The 24951-nt window shown below is 41.8% G+C and overlaps 2 protein-coding genes across 6 annotated transcripts; one reads left to right on the plus strand and one right to left on the minus strand.

Moving 5' to 3' along the window:
* Window positions 1-552: 552 nt before the first annotated feature.
* Window positions 553-17204, minus strand: CPSF7 (cleavage and polyadenylation specific factor 7). Of its 5 annotated transcripts, none has more exons than XM_060770878.2 (10): window positions 17127-17204; window positions 15300-15400; window positions 10486-10704; window positions 8405-8508; window positions 7926-8071; window positions 6970-7381; window positions 6047-6165; window positions 5786-5963; window positions 3506-3680; window positions 553-2458 (listed from the first exon to the last, which is right to left on the minus strand). In XM_060770878.2, exons 2-9 carry the CDS (start codon window positions 15351-15353, stop codon window positions 3512-3514), a joined length of 1401 nt encoding a protein of 466 aa, XP_060626861.1. In that variant the 5' UTR covers window positions 15354-15400; window positions 17127-17204; the 3' UTR covers window positions 553-2458; window positions 3506-3511. The 5 variants fall into 5 exon arrangements, with proteins under 5 accessions (XP_060626861.1, XP_060626852.1, XP_060626869.1 ...); XM_060770869.2 differs by having other exon boundaries at window positions 3501-3680; XM_060770886.2 differs by lacking the exon at window positions 17127-17204 and adding an exon at window positions 16999-17117 and having other exon boundaries at window positions 3501-3680.
* Window positions 17205-17235: 31 nt separating this feature from the next.
* On the plus strand, window positions 17236-23417 carry SDHAF2 (succinate dehydrogenase complex assembly factor 2). The gene is made up of 4 exons (XM_060770917.2): window positions 17236-17346; window positions 18764-18978; window positions 21268-21377; window positions 22327-23417. The coding sequence occupies exons 1-4, from the start codon at window positions 17326-17328 to the stop codon at window positions 22455-22457; spliced, it is 477 nt and encodes a 158-aa protein (XP_060626900.2). The 5' UTR covers window positions 17236-17325; the 3' UTR covers window positions 22458-23417.
* Window positions 23418-24951: the final 1534 nt, after the last annotated feature.

Below are 24951 nucleotides of genomic sequence, written 5' to 3' on the forward strand. Positions count from 1 at the left end.
TGAACAGAAGCTCCCCAAAGCTTTAGGTCCTCTTACTACCTATGACAGGGAAAACCTAATAGAATAAATAAATACTATTTGCCCTTATAATAAAGTTAGAAATATGTTTTTCCAAGTGATGGGTCATAATGGAACTTCAAATGCCTGTCCTCAAAATTCACATGAACCTACAAATGAGTTAGGGCTGTTTATTTTAGTTCCACAGAAATACAATCTTCTCAGAGATGCAACTTATGTTCAGACACATAAGTTCAGAGGAACAAACTGCAGAGACAGCCTGGTGTCACTTAAGTATAATGATGAGATAGAATGTTAAGCTTTTAAAAAGGCGTTTTAATTTCTGTACATAAAGTGTTTTTTTAACTAGTTTAGCATTACATAAAGCCATGGTTGTACAAGGGCTACACACCCAGTCAAAATCTGTCTTTATTTATCCGAGGCCAATTTTAAGTCACAATAACCACCCACCCGAAAATCTTATTCTATAAAACAACTCACCCTGCCCCCATTTAAGTTACAAAAAAGAAAAAAAAGAAGCCATACAATGCAGTATAAAAGATTGACAATATCATCAAGTTTATTACACAATTTGCAACCTATCAGAAAAAGACAAACAAATTAAATCACAAAGAACAAGGGTGGAAGAGTCAAGGGGAAAACAAGGCTATGTTTCTGTCATTCGTTTCTTTCTTTTTTGCTTCCATTATTTCAAAACAAACTAAAAAAACGTCCCATTTTGTAAAAAGCAACATTTCCAATCCAAGTTTTATGCTTTACAGTTTTAAGTTGCCATTCCATTTTTCTACATTAACTTTTTTTTCCTTTAAAAAAATTGAGCGGAATACCTCTCAGAGTACAAAAGGAGGTATTGCGTTACATTGTGTCATCCTTTGACAGACACCATCCATCCTTATGTAGGCCACACAACGTCTGTGACATGAGACAGGATCCTTTTATGAAGGGGTTTCACCATGCAGCCGGACAATCCCACTGAGCGTTCATGAATCTAATAAAAGTGTGGCCATGTCAGAGATCCAGGTGCTGGAAGCTACTTATTCCAGGATACAGTGTGTTATCATAAGCTACTCGGTCTAGGAAGGAGAACTGAAACAACCCCATCCTCAAGGGTTTCATTCCAGAGATGAGTTTTATCAGAACTCTGTAGCTATTTCTGTTCCATAATACTCCTTATGTAGATGTTAATGCCACTGGCCTGAAGAGGTTGCTGTCTCAAAAGCCCTAGTAATGACTCTGTCACTGTTACACAAAGGTGATGTGAACGGAGGCTTTTCACTGCCTCAAACTGTAGACTGGGATGCCAGAAATCAGTGAGGTATGCTGCTGCCTGAAGCAAATTCCTGGGTGAACCCCCTCCATAGTGACTTAAATGTAAAATGAGGATGGTGTGTGAGGAAACTTCTGGACCTTAAATCAACACATACATCACATTGAATCTAAAACTGCTCAGGGTGTACTGTAAGGGAGAACTTCAAGAAAGCCCTCCAGTTTGATTGAGACTCCATTCCAGGCTACTGCGTTGGTCAGGTCTCAGTTCACAGCGCTTCCTTTGTAACAAGGAAGGTGACACTCTGGGAGGGGTGGTGCCTGGAAACAAGAGGGTTAAGAGAGAAGTTGCAACCAGAGCAGCTACAGTATAAAACAAAATAAGGAATCTATTAGCAAATCATCTGTGGATAGTGAGTGGGCCTGCATTAGCCAGAGTTCGATCTATCTTTTTAAGGGAAACTCCACACTGTGAGCAGTTTGACTAACGCAGGCCCCTCTAGAGGCAACTAGGTGCCTTGGTTCAGGGACTAAGTGGGGAAAGGAGGCCAGAGAGGTGACTGGAAGCAGCAACCAGCCCACCCCCCATCCCAGAAGAAAGAGAGAGAGGAAATACTATGGTGTTTAAGCTGTACACAATGGTGCTAGAAGACAAGACTGAAAGCTGTTTTGGGAAAAGGTTGAGACTTCAGGAGGACTGGACACCTTGGTGCCTGAGAAGACAACACAGTGCGGACTGTGGACACAAGCCCCAGTTACATCTTGTGCTGTGCAGAAGCACCATGTTCTTCCTACAGAAGAAAAGCCGGATGGATTCCTCCTCAGGTGCTCTAGGAGAAAATTTGGTAAGGGAAGAGGCTGGAGACCTCTGTGGGAAACACCATTCTCCTTAGGTCCAAGAATCCATGGACTGAAGTGGCCCCCTGGTCACAGTGGCTCAGGAAAACTCCCCTTTCCAAGTCCCAAGTCATTTGAGTTTCTCCATCAAGCAGCAACACAGACAGGGAGGGCTTGGTGCCACAAGATGGAGTTCTGCAGGCGAAGTCACTTCCAAGGGGTCCAGAAAGAGCAGAGGGCAGTGGGGAGGAGTGGATGGAGAAGCCTCCACTCTTTAAGTCTTGATTAAGGAGAGGAGATAACGAGTCCATAAAAACACCGAATGCTTCCGAAGCTCCTAAAAAGACAACACAAAGTAGGAAAAAATAGTAACTCCTATTGCCTAATTAAAGACCGCCCTCTAGAAAGGACCAAACTCTGGACTAAATCTCAGGACCTTCGCTGATATTTCTATATACAAAAGGGAAAGGAGAGAAGAAGCATTCTTTTGTTCATGATTAGGGTTCAAATCCAGACTCAACTTTCTAAACATTCAGTCATACTAAATATTATCTTGAATCCTGGGAGAGCAGGTTAAGCTCCCTCTGTCAGCTCCGGCTCCCCATGTGGGGACATGAGAGAAGCCTCCCACAAGGATGGAAAAAAATCAAACATCCAGGTGTCCCCTGGGCGATGTCCTTGCAGACAGCCAATTCTCTCACACCAGAAGCAACTTGCAGTTTTAAAAGTAGCTCCTGATGTAACCCCCCCCCCCCCCAATATTCAAACACTGCTTTCCCCCAACTGAGCACTTGCCCTTAACATTTATGACAACATCTGTTTCCAACCTACAGAATAAACCTATTTGCTACAATATATTGTAGGTAAATCAAACAAAAAAATTTTATGGTGAGTACAGTGGTCTCTCGCTTATCGCAGACTCGCTGTCTGGCTGGTTTTTTTAAAAAAAGAATTTAAGTAGCGAGGGAACATTGAGGATTGATGAGGCGTTGCAGGCCCCATGCGGCGACCAGAAAGAGGAAGGTAAGGAGGGCGAGGGGGAAAGTGAGGGGCCATCCCTACTTCACGGAATTTCACTTATCGCGGGTGGTCCTGGAATGTAACACCCGCAATAAGTGAGGGACCACTGTAACTTCCTCTCCACTTGAAATTTCTTAACTCTCAGAAAATTTGTCGAAGAGAACACAAAAATATATTATGTATTTGTTCATAGTAGACAAAGATGCATGAACTTTCTGCAATACAAAGTCTTGCAGAACGTGGGACAAACGGACCATGTCAAGTAAGAATCTTCACTAAGGATGATATGTGAAGTAAATACAGTGTGGGTTTGTTTGGGAAAGGTACTGGGGGAAGGAGTAGCGCTCTCAAAAGATCACCTCACTTCTTCTCAGTGATGCCGGTCTCTTTCTCTGTCCCGGTCTCTGTGTCTCTCATGTTCCCGGCCTCTTTCCTGGAAATATTCCTCGTGCCAGTCTTCATCATGGACCATATCTCGGTGCCTCCTACTGCTGTCACGGGAACGGCTGGGGGACCTCTCCCGAGACCGGTGTCTTTTCCTGGAAAATAAAACCAAACTTTTGAGAAAGTGCTTCCACCTCTAGAAAAGACCTCTAAAAATAACCTCAAGTTTTAAAATATATGTTAGTTACATTACATTAATCATAGGGAATTGAATGTAATTATCTTCTGGGGTGGGGGTGGGGTCAAGAAAAGCGCATCAATATGAGCTTTACAGAACATTAACTAAAGAAACCCATCTCTCATGAAACTGTTGTAATAATGACATCAATATGAAAATTCATTCATAAACTATTATAAAAGAGAAAAAGCCTCATATTCTTGTTTAAAACTGTAACTTCGTTTTGGAGAATGAAGAAAAAATGTTTTCATACTAGTATCTAAAAAAATCTAAAATTTAACATTTTAAAACATCTTCCCATTTACGAATGTAGTTCTATTTATAACCCTTGTGTTTATTCTTGAGATTGCAGCAGTATTGTGGCAGGATTGGGATTTACAAATGGAAGGAATGTTTGAGGTCAGACTAATAAATCCACATAGTCTCAATTTAAAAACTTCAAATCAACGTTTGAATCCATAAACTACCAAATTGCAAAAAATCAATTACTCTCTTCATGAGAAAATCATATCAACACATATAGGATCATTTTATTCTGTTTTACTGTTCAACACTATCTTCCATTTGTATTGTGCAGCTTTGCTACCTCACCTACCACAAGTACAGACTGTCTTCTTGGAGCATGATTCAAACAGTCAGGATGAGGGTATCTTAAACATAACCTTTCAGTGTTAGATACCATTTCCATATTAACTTATAGCAATTTTCTTTAACCCATATTGATAGGTTTTTCAAATGGTATCCAAATGGAATAGCAAATATAAATTAAAAAAAACTATTAAAATTGCTGGAGAGGGTGCCAAGAGTCGGGAACATATATACACATGTGGTGGCAGTGTAAATATGTAAAAGTATTTAGAGAGATTGAGGATATAATAAACATTAAATAGAAAGAAGTCCTAGTATAGCTTTATTATCATTTTATAATAATAAACAGCAGGAAAAAGTGGATGAAGATGTGATAACAAACTTATTAACAATAGCAGACTGCTTATAGCAAGGAATTGGAAAAGAGAAATAAATATACAAATAGAAGAGTGGTATAAGGAAGCATGGAAACTGGCAATAAATGACAAGCTAAAAAGTTAAAAGAGGGATATGGAAACAAAGTGATTTTGATGATGTATGGAGAAAATTTATTGTAAAAGGATTCAAAAAGAAAGATGGAAAGTTACCCCCACAAGAGGAAATTAAATTTTGGACAGATGATATATAAAAGGAGTGGCTCGGGGGGAGGGGAACACAGTGGTGAAGGATAGAAAGTATGCCTAAGTGTAAAAATAACAGTAGATGCCAAAAGTTAATGTATGTTAGATTGTATTGAGTATTACGTGACTGCTGTAAAACAAACAATGTATAAGAAATGTGTTGGACCATAACAAAAATTTAAAAAAAACAACACAATTTCTACTTTTGGCCAACACTCCTTCTTTTTCTTTACTATTTTTCATTTCCCTGACTTTACAGAAAATGGCAAGCAGCTAGCAGGCTGTAAGGACCAGTAGACATGTGTAGCTGAATCCTCAACAAAGATAACAATTGAAATACAACTGCCATAGGTGCAAAGCATATATTCCAGGACTTCACAATGATATGCAAAACCATGAGTATTAACAAACCCTAGTGAAATAACAATATTCAGCAGAAACCCATTTGATGTGCACCTCTGTCATCCCTACAAAGTAGAAGTTGCACTAGGGCACTGAAAAATGCCTAGTAAGAATACCTCTATACCAGGGATTCTTAACCTGTGGGCCCCCAGATGTTTTGGCCTTCAACTCCCAGAAATCATAACAGCTGGTAATCTGGCAGGGATATCTGGGAGTTGTAGGCCAAAACACCTGGGGATCCACAGGTTGAGAACAACTGCTCTATAGGCATTGCTAGGACTCTAGAGAAGCACACCAACAAATTGCTTGGTGGAGCTAAAGAGGACATATTTTGTCAGGTGTGGGAAAATGAAACCGGCATGTACCGACAACAAAGACACAGCAGTCATACTGTATATTTGCTGAAACATACCTGGAGGAACTACCACCGCTGCCGCTTGCGCCCACGCTGTAAGACTTGGCTTCAATACCATGGAGACAATCCTTGAGTGAAGAAATAAGGACTCGACACCGCTCATCGTTCGAGACACGCGACTGTTTAATCACAGCAATTGCTGTAAGTAGGGTCTCGATGGCATCGCTATAATCCCCTGGGATGCAACAAGAAAGACAATATTGTCAAGATGGAGGCTAAGAGGAAAGCGTAAAAGGAAGTAACAGCAGCGTCATTTACCTGCACTGGCACCAGACACAGCTTTGGAAATGGCACTGCTGGAAATTGCTCGGTTCCGGTTCATAATATCTTCAAATTCAGCTTCGCTGAGAGGAGGCTGCAATGGAATCAACTCCCGGCTGTGGTACACAAATATACACCCATCACTCAGTAGTCAGTACCATACAACTAATTCAATCAAAACAGTGATAAGGCTCCTTATCTAAATACCTAGTGAACAAGGGCCTTAAAATATTTAATTCCTCACTTGCTGTGTACCTTATCTCCCCCAGCCCTACAAAGCAGAGAATAAAATATACAGCATCCTTCAGAACTTTGAAAACTTAAGGAGTTTTCTGCCATTTTGCAAGGACAAAAGCTAATAAAATGACTGTACTCATATGTCAAGGGGAGATTTTGGAATCCAAATAATGGATTTTGATATGATGTTTGGATATATTGAGGGTCATTCTGTAGAAAGCAGAAAGCACCAATTCCACCTCAGTGAGAGTAGCTGCCTCTGACCACCATTATTTCCCTGCCTAGACATCCAAAGGCCAGGAACTCTGCCATGGTGCTGAGAATACAGGAAGTCAATGGTCCTCTAAATGGTTCTCACAGGACATACAAAAGCTCTTTCATTTCACTATTCTATTCAGAGAAGACTATGGTTCCATTTTGATAAGGTGCAGTATTCACATTGACCCATAGAAGAGTCACCACAAATGTTTTGGTTTATTTTTTAGATTAAAATTTCTGGACTTATACATGGGTATATAGGGTAAAACAATCAATGCAGCGTATCTTTCATGCTCTTCCAAAACACAGGTGTTCGTATACTGACGTGTTGACAAAGATAGTTAGTGAACTATGTTTTCTGGTCTTGCTAACCAATATGCTAAGATACTGTGAGTTTTCAATTCCCATTTTCTCAAATTTCTCACCTGTTGTGATTATATGGTGCAGAGGCCTTGCTATAGGGGTCTGGTGGAGGACCCATTGCTGCATTTGGTGGTGGGAAGAAGGCTGGGTTGAGGTGCAGTGCGGGGGGTATGGCCCCAGGAGGAGGAACAGCGAGATGCGGGGGAAGTCGAGGGGGAGGGGGCATTAGATGTTGGTAGTGGATTCCTGGTGGGGGAGGAGGGACTCCAAAACTGGAGGAAAGTGGCGGAGGGGGTGGGATTGGTGGCGGCGGCGGCAACCCCATGAGTGGAAGGGCAGAAGGAGGGCGGTTGAAGAAAGGCAAAACAGAAGGAGGCTTCTCAATGCGCGGGGGAGGCACAGTATTCTCCGTTGGAGTGGCTCGGCCATCGATTGAGTCTGTGGAATCCCTTGAGTGTGTCCTCGGCGGCACCCCTGTGCAACATCACAAAATAGGGAAAGCTGTGAGACTTATGGTGTTATCTCAACTATAACAGCAGCCTCAAGCGTGAGAGCTAATTTAGTTTAAAGGAGGATGAACAACAAACTATTAAAATACCTTCACATTATATAAACTGGGATCATAATTTTTAACGGGCTTTACTTAATCAGAAGTCATGGGGACGGGCAAGAATAAGTATGCATATACTATTCAACGGTGACTTTGTGCCTGTCTCCTAAGAAGCTCTGTTCAAGAATCTCACTTGAAGGAGTAGGGACATTCTTATTCAAGAATGTCCTTACTCCCCACTCTTTATTTCTTTAGGTAGCCAGTATATTTATGTCTTTACTTACTTTATTTTTACCCCACCTTTCTCCCCATGGGCACTCAAAGCGGCTTACAATAACATGATACAACACAATAAATTTTAAAATACGACAAATACTATAATTAAAACAATTTAAAAGCAATTAATTAAGTTAAGATACAATAAAAATACTTATACAATTAATACAACATTCACCCCATCAAACTTACGTTTCCGAGCCTGTGCCTCAAACAGCGCAAGATTCTGTCGAGTCGCCAACTTCACATCCATCTTATCTCCATTGAGAAACTTCCCTGGCAGCAGCTCCAGAAGTTTGTGGACAGAGTTCTCAGAGGCCACCACCACTTCTGCATACCTGTTCGCAGAGCCATGGGAAAATTAATTCAAGATGAACAGAAACCTCTGGGGAAGAGGGCTCATGAAAGGACTAGCAAAAGCAACACATCTTTATACATGCATGGCCTGAACAACAGGAGAAAACATCAGCTCCTCTCGCCTAACACCCAAACACTGTTGCTGGAGGTGGAAATGGACAGTCACAAAGATTTCTTCAGTACCTTAAAAACTGGAGGAAAACCAGACTCACGACTGCCTACATCACACAGAACCATCAGGCACCCTGTTCATTAGATTGCACTTCCCAACATTCATGATGGATCCTTTTAGGTAGACTTCTAGCAGTGCTCACCCTTTGGACTGGCCATTTGCTCTGTTCTCAGCAAACTTGAGCTCCACCACATCATAAACACCCACAGAGCGGATAATACGAATCAGCTGCTGGTCAGTCGTCCACTGCATATGAAGAGGCAGGAAGTTAAAAGATATAAACAAAAACCTTTTGTAGGATACCCACCCCCTTTCATCAGCAACACTGTTTAAGTATGATCAAGAACTCCTCAAACTCCCAATTTTGTTTTCCCACTAATTCTAGGGAAAGGAGCACTGGATTACACTGATTATTTTGAATTGCTGAAAGGCTCTACCTATTTATGTATGTAAAGAAAAGGGATTACCGATTGCTGGATACAGCACAGACTTTGATCTTTGGGATTTCAAATGTCTTGTTTCATAAACATTTCCAGAGGATAGTCTCCTTATTTTAAATTATTTCAGCTCACATCTTAGAAGCTGCAGTGTCACAATGGATTAATAAACCCTTGAGCTGGCTGAACTGCTGATCTGAAGGTTACTGATTCAAATACGAGAGACAGGGTGAACTCCAGCTTCGCATGTGAGGACATGAGAGAAACTTCCATCAGGATGGTAACACATCCAGACATCTCCTGGGCAATGTTTCTGCAGACGGCTAATTCTCTCAGTCACTCCTGACATGGAAAAAAGCTCACATCTTGCACCTTTTTTGAGCCCTAATTAGCCTGGAAATGGTGCAGCTCACCCTTGCCTCAAAATTATATTGTAGCACAACCATGTATTAGTGGGGGATACATTCCCGAATGTACTGTGGAAACAGGAAACTGTGGATGATAGGCATCTTCTCTATTAATTTGCTATGTCCTCCGGAGTGACTCTGTGATAACTTCCAATGGAAAAGCATACCACACAATTGCCTGAAGAACCCAGAAAAGTCCTAGAGAGGATATTTTTTGGTCAGATGAGTACTGCAGGACTAGTCTTACGAATACAGGAATGTGCCATACTATCAAGAACATCACATTCTGCTCTTTGCTTTGTAGGAAATAATGAAAGGTTTCTTTCAGTGTTCTGGCTCTGTGGGTTTACTCCCAGTATTCTTAATTACCATATATACTAGGCAGCATCAAAACGTTTTGAACAACATTTGGAGATCCATAGGTTGCCCATCATTTACTACATTAATACTCTACAGCAGACCTTCTTAAACTGTGGTTCCCCACCTCAAATGGGGTTCTCTTAGGCCAATGTTGGGGTCAAGAACAATCTGACAACAGTAAAAGTTTTCTGAATGCCACCCATTTATATGAATCTGTTAGGAATAACATGAAGTGCTTACAGTGGACTGCATAAAATGTTTCACCTGTACTCCACAAAAAGGAAAACTAGCCTGTTGAGCAAGCCTTGCAGATGCTGATTTATTATCAGTAAATGTTTGATGTTTATACCTATTTTATATACATGTATACCTGAGGTCACATAAAAATTTCTTGGATCGAAAGGGGACACAAGTGGAAAAGTTTTAAGTTCCACTCTACAGTATAATGAAATGTTTCTAGTTTTCCTATTTAAATTTGTCAGAGTCTTCTTATAATTACTGAAAATTGTGATTTGCAACAAAACTACTTACTTTTACACATTACATAGCAATGCTACGCTATTAAGAACTATTGATCCATAGCAGGACAGAATAATCATAGCAGGGCCGGGAAAATTTGGCATCTCTGTTCCCCAACTCTGAGTATACTTCCAGACAAAATATGAAAATGTGACAGAAAAAGTTACACTGATCTCTTGCTAGCTTTGTTCTGCCCTTTTCACCTACCTTCCACTGGCATCAGCTTTTTTTTTTAAAGAGCGGGGGACATTTCAAGGCAGAATACAAACCCTGATAGTATTTGATGGGAAGGTGGGGTGAAAAAATGCTAACAGTATAGGGACTTATGGGGGGCTATAAAAAGGAGGGCTGACGGCCACATGGCCTGCACTTTGCTCAGCACTGATCTGAAGTAAGAATGAAATATAAACACACTTTCCCGCATGACTGGAGATTCTTCTGTAAAATACACATCAAATTATGGCTTTCACTTTCTGCTCCTATGTGGCATATTCACTTACCCAAGAGAAGCTGCCCACATACACGGCAGCTCTCTTATTGCGGAGTCCACTGTAAGTATACAGGATAGCGGGTGATTTGTTATTTGGCTTGGGAGACTGTTCTTGGCGGTTTTCAGTGGGTGGCTCAGAGCTGCTAGGGCAACTTTCAGAAGGTTGCGAACTGGCAGCTAGTACGTCGTCATACAAATCCATCTGGTCAGCATTACTAAACTCAGAGTCCTGGAAGACAGGAAGGTATCACTGAACATTTGCAAAAGAAAAGCATGGCCAACATTCCATCTCATCTATTTTGCTATAGATCTAACATACATATAATGCACTTATATGAGATATTCAATCTCCCCCCTTCCCTCTTTTTTGTTGTTGTCAGGAGCAATTTGAGAAACTTCAAGTTACTTCTGGTGTGACAGAATTGGCCGCAAAGACATTGCCCAGGGAATGCCCAGATGTTTGATGTTTCACCATCCTTGTAGGAGGCTTCTCTCATGTTCCCACAATCTCCCTAATCACAAGAAACAAAACTAGTGACAGTTGTTTTTCTTAACTGCAAGGAGTAGTAGAGAACCAATGGTTTCACAAAACACCCCAGCGTTCTCCCTTTGAGAAGACATGTGCTTGCTCAGAAAATATTAGTTTTGGCACTATGTTTCTGCCACAATTTAACAATATAAGTGCAGTATTGGCGCACCAGAATCTTATTTTTTCGTTGCCCCTTAAAGATCATTCCTTGTATTGCCTACAGAATATTTTGTTCATTATTTCTTATATAGTTACAAGAGATGGCACAACCATATGACATGAAAATAAGATAAATATTCCAATGGAAGTAAGGTACATGATGGAGCAAGCTTGTTTCTCCTGCTCCAGAAACACAAAACAGTGAATTCAAATTTGAAGAGATTTCATCAAAACTATAGGAAGAACTTTTTATTGTAAGTGTTCTACAGTGGAATAAGTTACCTTGGGTGGTGATTACTCCAAATAAGAGTACGCCCACTGGACAGATAAAGTTTGAGTCAGCACACGGGTAAATCCCACTGATTCATTGTACTATAGTTAGTACTAAAGATGAGATTTAATCCAGTAATTATGGAATAATCTAGAGAACAAATCAACCACTGTACTAAGAAGTTGTAGTCAGTAAACTTTACTTGCTTTGGACACTTTAGGAGAAACACGGAACAAACTGTACATTAGATGCAGAGCCATCCTTCAAGCACAGTAATTGAAATGAGTGGAATTTAAATCAATATCAATATGCCCTAATTTTCAATTAATCAATGAATGAGATATGCACAGTCAATCTAAAGGAAATGCCAATAGGCTAAAAGTGATAGAATAATCTATTATCAAACTGAATCATTTTGCTATTGGATCACTAGCACTTTTCTCTGCTCTTAATGAGCATCACTTATCATAGTAGCAGTGTTTTCTAGGATTGCTCATTTCTAAAACCCCCTTCTACGCTGCCATATAATCCAGATTATCAAAGCAGATAACCCACATTATGTGATTTGAACAGGATTATATGAGTTTACACTGCCGTATAATCCTGTTTAAAGCAGATAATCTGGATTTTATATGGCAATGTAGAAGGGGGGGGGGGTCTAACTCTCACAATATATACCGTATGGATTTATGGTCTTTCCTGGCTGCATAACAGCTCTCTTCTTTTTCCTAGACATTATTTTGCCTGAGAATATTTAAGCCAGTGGTTCTCAACCTGTTGAGTGCCCAGGTGTTTTGGCCTACAACTCCCAGAAATTCCAGCCACTTTACCAGCTGTTAGGATTTCTGGGAGTTGGAAGGCCAGAACATCTGGGGACCCACAGATTGAGAAACACTGATTTAAGGCAATGTGAAAGGTGAAGTAGAATCCATTGACAAATGATAAAAGTATGAGTAACCCTCCATTTTAGTGTACAGAATGAGCTGGGGGAGGGGTCATTTTGTTGCTTCCAAGTCACAGAGGCAAATGACAAAGTCACAGACACCCAGAGAGAGAAAATAAAATAAAACACGAACTATATGGAGCCTTGTCTAAAGATCCCCAACTTTTTTTGGGGGGGGGGGGGGTCTATATGTCACAATTAAACTAGGCTCCTAACATGTATGCTATAAGAAATGAGGAATAAAGGAAGCCAAAGTAAACACACACAAAATTCCTTCGGGATTCTCCTTTGTTGACATAATCCAAGCACATACAGAGATCAAGAGTAGCTGAAGGAAGGATATGCATCAACTTAAGAAAAACTGCTTCCAATCCCACTTAAAAAAAGTATAATCACAACCTACCAATTTCCTGGAAAGCAACTGCAGAAATATATAAGCCCTTTGGAATGTGTAAAAAAATGCCTAAATTGGAGGGTCAAATCCTTGGTATATCATGTTTTCCTTTCATCATAATCCCAACTAGGAATTCTAGGAAAATACTTAGCATAACTGAAAAGGCTTTTAAAATGAAGGAACTGAAGACAACTGTCCATTATCAACATTCACTGACAGCAACATTTTGTATTTTCCTTTTTGTTCATTTGATAAAGAACATTTTGAAAGGAGGTAGCATAGAAACAGAACACTTGACACTCTTTGACCATGTATTCCACTATAAACAAGAACACAGAGATTTCTTCAAGCAAAGTAGCATCCATGCCCAAAAGTCAAGATCGAGCCGACACCTAGGGCCATCGAGGCAGCAAAACAATGGTCTGTGCAGCAAATTCACACTGCACTAGAACAGTGGCTCAACCTGTTGGGTGCCCAGAAATCCCAGCTTATTAGCTGTTAGGATTTCTGGGAGTTGGAAGGCCAAAATATCTGGGGACCCACATGTTGAGAATCACTGCACTAGAGTCATGTGTGATACTGCAGCAAATTGTGTCAGCATTCACACATTCAAAATTATTGCAATGACCTGGTTGTTTTAGTAGACAGGGCCTGGATAGGGATCTGCCTTGGAAACCCAAGCTCAGTAACCCAGAAGATGATTTGCAGAAATTCCCACCAAAGAGACAGAGAAGCCATTATCTGATTACTTATCTTACCATATAATGATGCTGATGGCTGCAAGTTCAACAACACTGGAATCCTTAAGAGACACATACCAGAAATCATTAGGTATGAGTTAGGCATTGGCCATTGTGGTCTCCCCCCACTCCATAACTCCTTGATTTATGATCTATTTATCAACTGGACTTGAGTGCAGTTGGGGGCTAATACTACTGGAGAAAGGAGCAGCTGTGTAAGCAAGCTGAGTGGGCCACAGGGACAGAGAAGACTGACATAATGAGCCAGGGTTCTGTTCATCTCAATCTTTTTCATACTCACAAAGGGGAAAACACTCCAGAAATCTTTCTCAGTCTGATTAGATGACAAAATTAAACACTGGATCCGGAGTAAATGTACTCTGGCACCAGGCAACATATGTAGACACTGCTAAAATTAATATATACACACAATAATGTTTTCTGGCAAAAATAGCAAGAAATTCTACTCTGAGTTTGGTACCAGTCCCAAATAATGGAAAATTCATAACCATACACATTAGAGTATGGTGCTAACAGGGAGGGAAAACAGAATCTGACTATAAATTCAGAAGTTATTTCTTAACCTTTGTGTATGCCTTGTCTTTTTTAAATTATTTCTTCTTAATTAGATGTCTACTGATAACACAAGAGGGTTTATTCCTAGGAAAGTCTACAGCCCTAATGTAAGATATGAACAAGCATTGAAGTAGAAAGCCAAATTTGCATTGTGGTACTCTTACCTGCTACTCTAAGGCATGAAAGCTAAATGCTGTAAAAGAAAACAGAGTGGTGTTGTAGTTCTGTCACTTTGTCAGCGTGGTACTATTGACAGGACAGGCTACAGCCCAACTTTACTCTAGATCAGTGGTTCTCAACCTGTGCGGTCCCCAGATGTTTTGGCCTCCAAATCCCAGCCAGTTTACCAGTCGGTAGGATTTCTGGGAGTTGAAGGCCAAAACATCTGAGGACCCACAGGTTGAGAACCACTGCTCTATACAAATAAAAACTCATGTGAAAGCTGGCCTGCTGTCATCATAGAACAAGCCTTCAAATCCATTTATGAAGCTTCATACCCAAATACAAACTGAACCAGTTTCACTTTCTTCTCAACCCACATCTAAAAAAACCTGCAGTCTTCCCTTTGACTGAGAAGTAAGGGATATCTTCAGTCCCATTGTTACATTAAAAAGATTCACCACAAGTAACAAAATCAAAACATTTATTACAAGTTGACATAACATACCATTTACAGTTCACTCACTCTACATTAACAGTAGGAGAAACCCCTCCTGAGCATCAAATCCACTGTGTAAGAAAACCAACTCTTTTGAAATGTGGTGCTTGAGAAGTCTTCTATTGATGCCAAGGACTATGAAAAAGATAAATCACTGGGTCCCAGGATAAATCAAGCTCGAACTCTCCCAAGAACCAATTAACTATTTTTATGCTCTTAGGCAAATGTAGCCAATCTTGGGGCGAATCTACAAATATCATTTAATGCAGTTTCAAATTTGTATTGAGAAACGTGGTTAAATAGGAACTCATGAAACCAGTTTGAGGTCCAAATGGCAATTAGCACAGATGAACATTAAGGGCTTTCTTTCATGAAGTTTTGTGGGTTTTTGTTGTCTGATCACTAAAGTTTGAAGGTAGCTTTGAACTGCATTAAATGATTATTGTAGACAAGTCCTCAGTATTGTTTGAAATTTCAGTTGATTCTGAATATGGCAAATTTTCCTTCTTTCTTTCCTTCCTTCTCTCCCTCGCTCCCATTTGGCAGGGGCTCACCTGGTTGAACTCCTCGTCGGCGTAGATATCTATGAGGTCCACTCCTTCCGACATATTTTCAGGAGCGCCTCTGAGGAGAACAGGGGAGGCAGAGCTGCACACTGTGCAGGGGAGAAGAGGAGGAGAGTTAGTGCTCAAAAGGCCAACACAATTCTAGGCAGCATCAATAGGATCATCGTATCTAGATCAGTGGTTCTCAACCTGTTGGACCGCAAATGTTTTGGTCTTCAACTCCCAGAAATCTGAAGAGTTTGTAAACTGGCTGGGTTTTCTGGGAGTTGTAGAGCAAACCATCTGGGAACCCACAGGTTGAGAACCACAGCTGGAGATCGAGGACTAAGAGGAACACACATCACCACCTCTACCAAATGCATAGTCCCACTCTATTTATTTATTTCCAGTATTTCTACCTCGTTCCTTCTCAACCCCTGAAGGGGGGCTCAGGACGGCTTACATTTGGCAGCAATTCGATGCCACTACATATAACAAAGCAATATAATAACAATTAAAAACAATAAATAGAACATTCATAAAAACAATAAAAACAGTATTAACAGCCATATAGTCATTCCAGTCAAATTCCATATTAAACTGCTATCTATGTCTGTTGTCCAAAAGCCTGGTCCCAGAACCACAACCCTGAAAGACAGGAGGGATGAAACTTCGGTGGGAAGTGAGTTCCACAGGTGGGGGGCCACAGCCGAGAAGGCCCTGTCTCTTGTCCCTGCCGTATTTGCCATGCTGGCAGGGGCAAGAGCAGGTCCTCCCTGGATGATCTTAAACTGTGAGGCGGGATGTAGAGGGAGATGCGTTCGGACAAGTAAGCTGGGCCAGAACCTATTCTGCTTTGGTCAGATCTCGCCTGGAATGATGTCTCCAATTCTGGGCATCACAATTCAAGGAAGATACCAAGATGCTAAAATGCATCCAGAGAAGGGAAACTAAAATGATCAATAGGTTGCTGTAAGTTTTTCGGGATGTATGGTCATGTTCAATGATCAATGGTTTGGAAGCCAAGACCAATGAGGAGCAGCCGAAGGAATTGGGTATCTTTAGCTTGGAGAAAAGAAGGTTGAGAGGAGACAAATAGTCATGTTCAAATATTTGAATGGATGTCACACTGAGGAGGAACCAAGTTTGTTTTCTGCTGCCCTGGAGACCAGGACGCAAGGGAGCAATGGACTCAACTTGCGGGGAAATTAACTCCACCTAAACATTATGAACAACTTCCTGACGGTAAAAGTGGAATACGCTGCCGCCGCAGGGTGTGGTGGAGGCATATGTAGAGGCTGGGTGGCTATCTGTTGGGGGTGCTTTAATTGTGTGGCAGGAGGAGGCTGGATTGGATGGCCCTTGGGTCTCATGAAGTTCCCCGGCCACCGTCGGACAACGATTCCGGGAGGAAGGCGGGCCCGGGAGGCTGAGGGCCCAGCGCCGGCCCCGCCCCCTCCGCTCAGCCGCGCGGCCCGGAGGGGAAGGAAGCGGGGGCGCGGGAAGGGAATGGAGGGGCGAAGAGGCCGAGCAGGCCCCCTTCCTCCTCCTCCTCCTCCCGCCGCTACTCCCACTTGCAAGCCGCCGCCGCCGAGGCCGCCATAGCTGCGCGCGCACTCCCGCTCCCTCCAGTCATGGCCTCCTTTTTTTCCCGCGCTCCCAGGGAAACCTCCCACCGCCGCCGCCTCCGACCCCTCGGAGCCGGCACCTCATCCCCTCCCGCGCGGCCGCCTCCTGCGCCTCCTCCTCCTTCACCGCCGCCGCCGCCGCCGCGCCCGTTACGCAAGGCCCAGGATCCCCAGCAGGCCCGAGACGCAAGCGGCCGTGTGCGCGAACCTCACTCTGGCTCCCTCTCTCCGTGAGCGCCTCCTGCTGCCGCCGCCGCCCCGCCCCTTCCGCCCTCCCTTCCTTCCAGGAAGGCCCGCCTCTTCCGGCCCGGCGCGCGCAACCCCATCACCACTGTCGGCTTTCCGGCTGCGCTCGCCTCTCTTTATGCTCAAGAGGGAGGGCTAGAGCGGCCGGGGAAGGCGCCAAGATGGCGGCGCTGTCAGTTCGGGTGAGTAAGCTGGACCAAGCCCGGTGTTTTATTGTTTGATTGCTCATGGATGTATTTTTTTTAATTTGATTAATGTCTAATCTATATATATATAAATGCTCTGTGCATAATGAGTTCCTTAAAAACAAAAGAACCAATGAACGAAATCACACCAAATTTGGCAACAAAACGTCTCACAACACAAGGAGTGACCATCACTCAAAAATTTATGATTTTGTCATTTGGGAGTTGGAGTTGCTGGGATTTATAGTTTACTTACAATCTCCACCAATGATGGAATTGAACCAAACGTGGCACACAGGTCTCCCATGACCAGCACAAAACACCAGAAGGATTTGGTGGCCATTGACATTTCGTTCATTGGTTTTTTGTTTTTTTGAGTTTGGAAGTTGTAGTTCACCTACATCCAGAGAGCACTGTGGACTCAAACAATGATGGATCTGGACCAAACTTGGCACAAATATTCCATATGCCCAGACATGAACACAGATGGAGTTTGGGGAAAATAGACCTTGACATTTGTGAGTTGTAGTTTATACTTCCCCTACAATCAAAGAGCATCCTGAACCCCACCAACGACAGAATTGGGGCAAACTTCCCACACAGAACCCCCAAGACCAACAGAAAATACTTAAGGCCATCCAATCCAACTCCCTTCATCAGGGCAAGAAAACATAATCAAAGTCCTCCTGACAAAGAGCCATCCAGCCATAGATATAGATAAATATATATGATTCACACACACACACACACACACACACACAGATATAGTATCATAGATTTGAAAGGGACCCCTAAAGAAGGACAGTGATATGTTGCATGTTCCAGAGTAGGCAAACCAGACAATCTCCACATCAACACTGGCAAAGAAACAACAAAAAATACTGTTTACCCACAAGCAGAAATAAATTACATATATTGGAAACCAACACTTTCTCATTACTTTATTTTCCAGATCAACAGACTAGGCCACAGCAACGCGTGGCAGGGGACAGCTAGTTGTAGTATATCATTGTAATTGTTTGTACTGACATTGAATTTTTGCCATTACTTATGCGTAAACCGCTTTGAGTCCCTGTCAGGGTGAGAAAAGCGGTATACAAATACTGTAAATAAACAAATAAATAATTGTATTGTCGAAGGCTTTCATGGCTGGAATCACTGGATTGTTGTAGGATTTTCGGGCTATGTGGCCATGTTCTAGAGGCATTCTCTCCTGACCTTTCACCTGCATCTATGGCAAGCATCCCCACTACCTCTGAGGATGCTTGCCATAGATGCAGGCGAAACGTCAGGAGAGAATGCCTCTAGAACATGGCCATATAGCCCGAAAAAACCTACAACAACCCAAATAAATAATTGTGTGGGGTGAGCGGCAGCTACCGGGCATTCACGTAGAGTTCTCCCTTCCTTGCAGCGGGTCTCCCTCTTTCTCCGGGATCGCCGCCTTCTCCTTTGCGCCCCGAGATGTGGCTACCGTGGGGACGCGCCCTCGGACTCCGGGCGGGACATGCTGGAGATCCCGCTGCCACCCTGGCAGGCCCGACCCCAGGAGGATCTCAGCACCAAGCGGGCCCGGCTCCTCTACGAGAGCCGCAAGAGGGGCATGCTGGAGAACTGCCTCCTCCTCAGGTGGGAGCCCCCACGTGGTGGAATTAACGCAGATTGGTCCCGCGCGAGCTGCCCAGGCTCAATGGTACTGAATCTTGGGATCTGTAGTTTGGTGAAGCACCAGTACTCTTTGGCAGAAAAGACTCTAGAGCAGGCATGGGCAAACTTTGGCACTCCGGGTGTTTTGGACTTCAACTCCCACAATTCCTAACAGCCGGAATCATGGGAGTTGTAGTTATGCAAAGTCTAGAGCAGGCATGGGCAAACTTTGGCCTTCCGGGTGTTTTGGACTTCAACTCCCGGTAGGCTGTTAGGAATTGTGGGAGTTGAAGTCCAAAACACCCGGAGGGCCGAAGCTTGGCCATGCCTGCTCTAGACTTTGCAAGACTCCAACTCCCATGATTCCATAGCATTGAGCCATGGTGTTGCACTGCATGAATACTGTAGTGTAGATGCACTGGTTGTTAACTATCTTCAAGTTGACATTGACCAATGACGATGTGAACGACTTCTAAGGTAAACTACCATCAAGACCTACCTTACCGGGCATCCTTCTGTTCCCCAGTTCTCATTGTCCTTCCCCACATCCCCCGATTCCTGCCTTTGAACCATATGAATACAGTGTGCCAAGGAGTTCATTTATCCCCAGTGGGAGCAGCAGCACCAGATTATTGGAGAAATCTATCCTTCTTCGAGTGGAGATGCATCTTCATAGCCCTCCTGACATGCACCAGAAATGACAAAAGATTATAAAGAGGCTCAGTTTCTATGGTTCTTTCTGTGACGCAGTGGGTTAAACCTTTGTGCCGGCAAGACTGCTCACCAAAAGGTCGGAAGTTCTAATCTGGGGAGTGGGGTGAGCTCCCATCTGTCAGCTCCAGCTTCTCATGTGAGGACATGAGAGAAGCCTCCCATAGGATGGTAAAACATCTGTGTGTCCCCGAGCAACGTCCTTGCAGATTACCAATTTTCTCACACCAGAAGCGACTTGCAGTTTCTCAAGTGACTCCTAACACAAAAATAAATAAACCCCCCCCCACACAAACGTTTGCTCACCCCCCCCCCCCCAATTTGCAATAAAACCCTTTGCTGCACCTTCTTTTGCTCTCCCTGCTTTTTAAAATTGATTTCTCTTGATTTCCCTCAAAACCTAGAATTATGTTTGTGGGAAGGTGAGAAAATGAATATAATCAGCGGAGCTTAGTTATTTTAATAAAGTAACTCACCACCCTTACATTTTCAAAGAGCATTAGATATTCACACTAAATAACCAATCTGATCTTAAAAGCTAAACTGAATCAGACTGGTTAGTGTGCCAACAAACTCACAAGTCCAGCAATGGGAGTCTGTGGGCTAGATTTCAAAGGGAGGAAACTGGCAAAACCACCTCTGAATATTCCTTGCTGAAGAAAGTCCTATAAAATTCATACCTTTGAGAGAAAAAGCAGGGTATAAATAAAGTAATATACAAACAATTCAATATTAATTAATTACTGGGCAACAAATATGTTAACAAATTTGTACTAATGCTTTATGTTAAAACTTTTTTTTTAAAAAAAAAAATAACATTATAGTCTAGTCCTGTCTGTAACCCAAAACTTCTTAAACTTTTCCATTAGTGACCGCTTTCGGCCTGAGAAATTTTTATGTGACCCTGGGTATATAGGTATATAAAATAAGCATAAAATCAAACACTAATAACAAATCAGCATTTTCAAGGCTTGCTAAACAGGATGATTTTTCTTTTTATAAAGAACAGCTGAAGCATCTTCTGCAGAGTCCACTGTAAAAACTGCACAAATACCTTCATGAAAATGTCTAAAACAGCCATCAGGTGATGTTCAAAATGTGTACTCTTACCAATTTTTTCAGGACCCCACAGTGAGCTAAGGAGACTTCGTTTAGGTTCGGGTCCCTCACTTTAAGAAGCAGTAATGAGGAGCACTTTACTGCTGAAAATACTTGGCAATTTTCACAGAAATGACCTTGTTCTTCTCAAGCAAAATCTCTGAAAATACAGCCAGTATTGTCTTAATTTCGTATCAGTCCTCTTTTTTGTGCAGCAAATTCTGTTTTTACCTGTTGTGCCTGCTATACAAAATATTCCGATTCTCTTCTTTGACTTCAGCATGTCTCCACAAAATGTTGTCCATTTTACTATCTCTTTGCAAATTTGGTTCTTAATGGCATATGAGAATGTAGAGATTTGTCTTTATTTGGTATATTGTTTGTCTATAGTTTGATCAGTTTCCTGGCTGTAGGCATATGTTTAGCAATTTCATTTACTTTGTGTCTTATTGTGTTCCCCAGTCTTTTTGCTAAAGAGAATCTGAATCAAATGAGTGAGAAACAGCTGGATCTTTATGATCGTCTGATTAATGAGCCCAGCAATGACTGGGATATCTACTACTGGGCAACAGGTAAGGTGGAATGGTGCCTTTTCTGATCATTAGATTTTTGTGAAATTTCCTGTCTCATGAAGTATTATTTTTCAGTTGTAGCTGTCAGTACATACAATACTTTTGTCTCTATTTCTTATCTGTTAACATGTTTTGGAGGTTGGGGGACATACATATGTTATCCAATTGATCGTGCCCTTTAAGATCTTTGGTATTATTTTCAGTGCTGATTGTCAGTAAATTCACTCTTTTAATTGTTGTAAATTCTCAGCATTCAAGGGTGGCTTCAGATGTCTTCAGACTTCAAGCAGATTAACTTAAATTAATGGGAACTGAAGTTAGTGATGATGAATTTGACCTATTGATTTGAGTAGATATACTACTGAAACCTAACAGAGTTTGGATTTAGTTTTACAAAAATGTGTAAGCAAGACCCATCTTATTTAGTGGTAGTTCCTCCTAATCATCCATAAGAAAGTTTGGTAACTATAGTTAGTGTTAATGAGGAGCCCCTGGTGGGGCAATGGGTTAAATCCTTGTGCCGGCAGGACTACTAGCCGACAAATCAGTGGTTCGAATCTGGGGAGAGTGGGTTGAGATCCCTTTGTCAGCTCCAGCTACCCATTTGGGGACATTAGAGAAGTCTCCCACAAGGATGGTAAAACATCAAACATCCTGGCATCCCCTGGGCAGTGTCCTTGCAGACAGCCAATGCTCTCACACCAGAAGTGACTTGCAGTTCTCAAGTTACTCCTGACATGAAAAAACAAACAAACAAACTTTTGATGATAACCAGCAGTATCTTCCAAGAAACATTCTTGAATGGTTAAAGGCCTGTGCAACCTCACAGAAGTGGCATCATCTATAAGAGTATTTGAAATATTAATATTCTTTAGCAGAACATATAGAGAATCCTCAAGAACTGGTAACAGAGCTGATAATGTGTATTTACTTTGCTTTCTTCCCACAGAGGCAAAGCCTGCTCCAAAAGTCTTTGAGAATGAAGTGATGGAGATGCTTATAGAATTTACCAAAAACAAAAACAGAGAGAAGAGATTGCGACAGCCAGATCTAGAATACCTTGTTGAAAACACGCCCTGATCTTGGGTGTTTTTCTCCAGAAGGACAGTTCTGGACTTCTTTGACACCAGGAACATTAGTACTTGCACCTCTCTTAGTTCCCTGCCTCCTGTGGTTTGTTTTATTTAGCAATTGTTTCCCATGCTTTGCTTCCTTAATAAAATTTCAGTGCTTTCTCTTAAAAATTGGGAATTCCTCTCTGCAGAAACATTATTGATGAGGGAGTCTTGCTTTTGATTTGTATTTGCAGGTTGATGAATATGATCAGATTCATTTAGAAGTGCTTGCATTATTAAAATTACAGTTGGCCCTCCAGATTTGTGAGCGTAGCTTTTCCGGATTTTATTATTCATGGATTTGATTAATATATTATATCTGTGAATCTCTAGGTCCTCCAGCACATTCTGTGAATTACTTGTAGCATGCTAGAAGACTTAGAGATTCGTTGAGAGGTGTTCTGTCAGGTAAAATAGCCTTTTTAATAATTCAAAGTTTTCCCATCTTAATGGGGGTCCTGTGCCCCTAACCCTAGCAGATGTGGACAGCCCACTTACAGCATACCAAATTCAAGTTTTCCTTGGGTAATATTTTATCAAGAAGATGTTGTCCGAAAAGGTAGCAACAAATGAGAATTATGTGTTTCTGGAAGTCTGTGTGAATCTTGCTAGTGTAAATGTATTCTAAATGATGAGACATTATTTGTTCATTTAAGAGGAGACCTAGGTCCTCTAGCTTTTAAGTAGCTTTAAGAATGTCAGGCCATATTGAAGGAAGGTATTTTGAGTATTTCTCAATATGACTCTCTTCAATAACTTATCTCCTAATTATATTCTAAACTGGTTTCTGTTGTATATTATTTATGTCATACAACAATGATATAATATTGCTTGGGATAAGCTGCAGTGAACGCTTTGCAATTCTTTCGCAAAATAGTCACATGATACCAGGTTCTTGAATAATAAATTATTCCATTTCACCCAATTTCCTTCCCATTTCTTTCTCTTTTGGCTTAGCTCTTTTCCCCTTCTTTTTATTATGTTTTTCCCCCATCCATTCTTCAGTGGGTCTTGTCACACCCTTTGGGAGGTTTACCAAATTTGAACAAAAAGGTAAAGCTACCAAAATGTATGGCCTGCTCTCGATAGGACATGTGGTGGTCCATGCATTTGTTACATCTCGAATAGACTACTGCAACACACTCCACATTGGCCTGTTTCTGAAAACTGTTCCAAATAGTCCAACGGGTAGCAGCCAGATTTCTTACTGGAGTGGCGTACAGGGAGCGTACAACCCCTGTTACGTCAGCTCCACTGGATGCCAATTTGTTACTGGGCTCAATTTAAAGTGCTGGCTTTGGCCTATAAAGCCCTAAACGGTTCTGGTCCAACTTACCTGTCCGAACTCATCTCCCTTTATGAGCCAACAAGAGCTTTAATATCAGCTGGGGAGGCCCTGCTCTTGGCCCCACCTTCTTCTCAACTGTGACTGGTGGGGACGAGAGACAGGGCCTTCTCAGTGGTGGCCCTTGGGCTGTGGAAATCCTTCCCTAGTGACATCAGGCAGGCCCCATCCCTCCTGGTCTTTAGAAAAAAGCTTAAGACCTGGCTCTGCATACAGTGACTATGGATTTTGGAAAATGACTGGATAGGTTTGAGATCAAGACACTGCACTTTATATGGTTTATATATGGTTTTAATCTGTTTTATTGTTTATGTGTTCTAATTGTTCATATATTTTAACTGTTTTATAATTTGATGGGGTGTGTTTTATTGTTATGACCACGCAGCATTTAATTTTGCCGGAGTTTGTAAGCTGCTTGGGTCTCCTGCGGGGTGAGAAAGGTGAGATAAAAATGAAGTAAATAAATAAATAAATTTCTGATAAACCTTTTCCCCACGTGGTCATACAGAGAAATCTTGTCAATCTGTAAAATATATTATTTTTTGTATACTTCAGTGAGTTTAGTTAGAGCTACGATTCATTCAAGATGACTGCAAATAACACTTTTCCTTGCAATGCAAGGTTAAGAGACAAGACCTTGTATTAAGGTAACATGACTGCAGAACATAGTGGAGTTGATAGAAGTGTGATCTTTTAAATTAGAGATGTTATAAATTAAAATTGGGATTCCAGGCTCCTGTGTGCAAAACCTATACTATACCACTGATGTTTGAGGTACACACTTCTTTCTTGGGGTTGGGGAAGCAGAAATATTTGGGTGCACAGAAAATTTTTCTGGTGTACATGTGGAGTGGGTTTGTGACTAAGAATTTGTGACTAAGACTTTTCCACTCTGAATTCACTAAGTACTCTTTATAGCTTTCCATTTGTTTACTGAGGATCATTGCAGTCCAATTCAGCACTTCCCAGACTGCTTAATGCTTGAGGCCAGCAAACATTTTCCTCTTAAAAATGCTGGGGACTCTGACCATGGTTCTTCCCATTTGGCTACAACTCTTTATCCTTTTTCTGAATACTTGTGTTCAGCATCTTTCCAGGAACCACCTCAGTAAGT

This window comes from Anolis sagrei, chromosome 1 (assembly GCF_037176765.1).
Source record: "Anolis sagrei isolate rAnoSag1 chromosome 1, rAnoSag1.mat, whole genome shotgun sequence".
Classification (NCBI taxonomy): Eukaryota; Metazoa; Chordata; class Lepidosauria; order Squamata; family Dactyloidae; genus Anolis; species Anolis sagrei.

Bases quoted from the DNA above. Each gene is read 5' to 3' on its own strand.
- CPSF7 (XM_060770878.2), bottom strand. From the start codon at position 15,353: ATGTCGGAAGGAGTGGACCTCATAGATATCTACGCCGACGAGGAGTTC. The intron at 8,072-8,404 runs GTGAGCACTGCT...CTCTGCGAACAG, and splicing joins GCAAATGGCCAGTCCAAAGG to GTATGCAGAAGTGGTGGTGG. The intron at 7,382-7,925 runs GTAAGTTTGATG...GATGTTGCACAG, and splicing joins TGAGGCACAGGCTCGGAAAC to GGGTGCCGCCGAGGACACAC.
- SDHAF2 (XM_060770917.2), top strand. From the start codon at position 17,326: ATGGCGGCGCTGTCAGTTCGG. The intron at 17,347-18,763 runs GTGAGTAAGCTG...CCTTCCTTGCAG, and splicing joins TGGCGGCGCTGTCAGTTCGG to CGGGTCTCCCTCTTTCTCCG. The intron at 21,378-22,326 runs GTAAGGTGGAAT...TTCTTCCCACAG, and splicing joins TATCTACTACTGGGCAACAG to AGGCAAAGCCTGCTCCAAAA.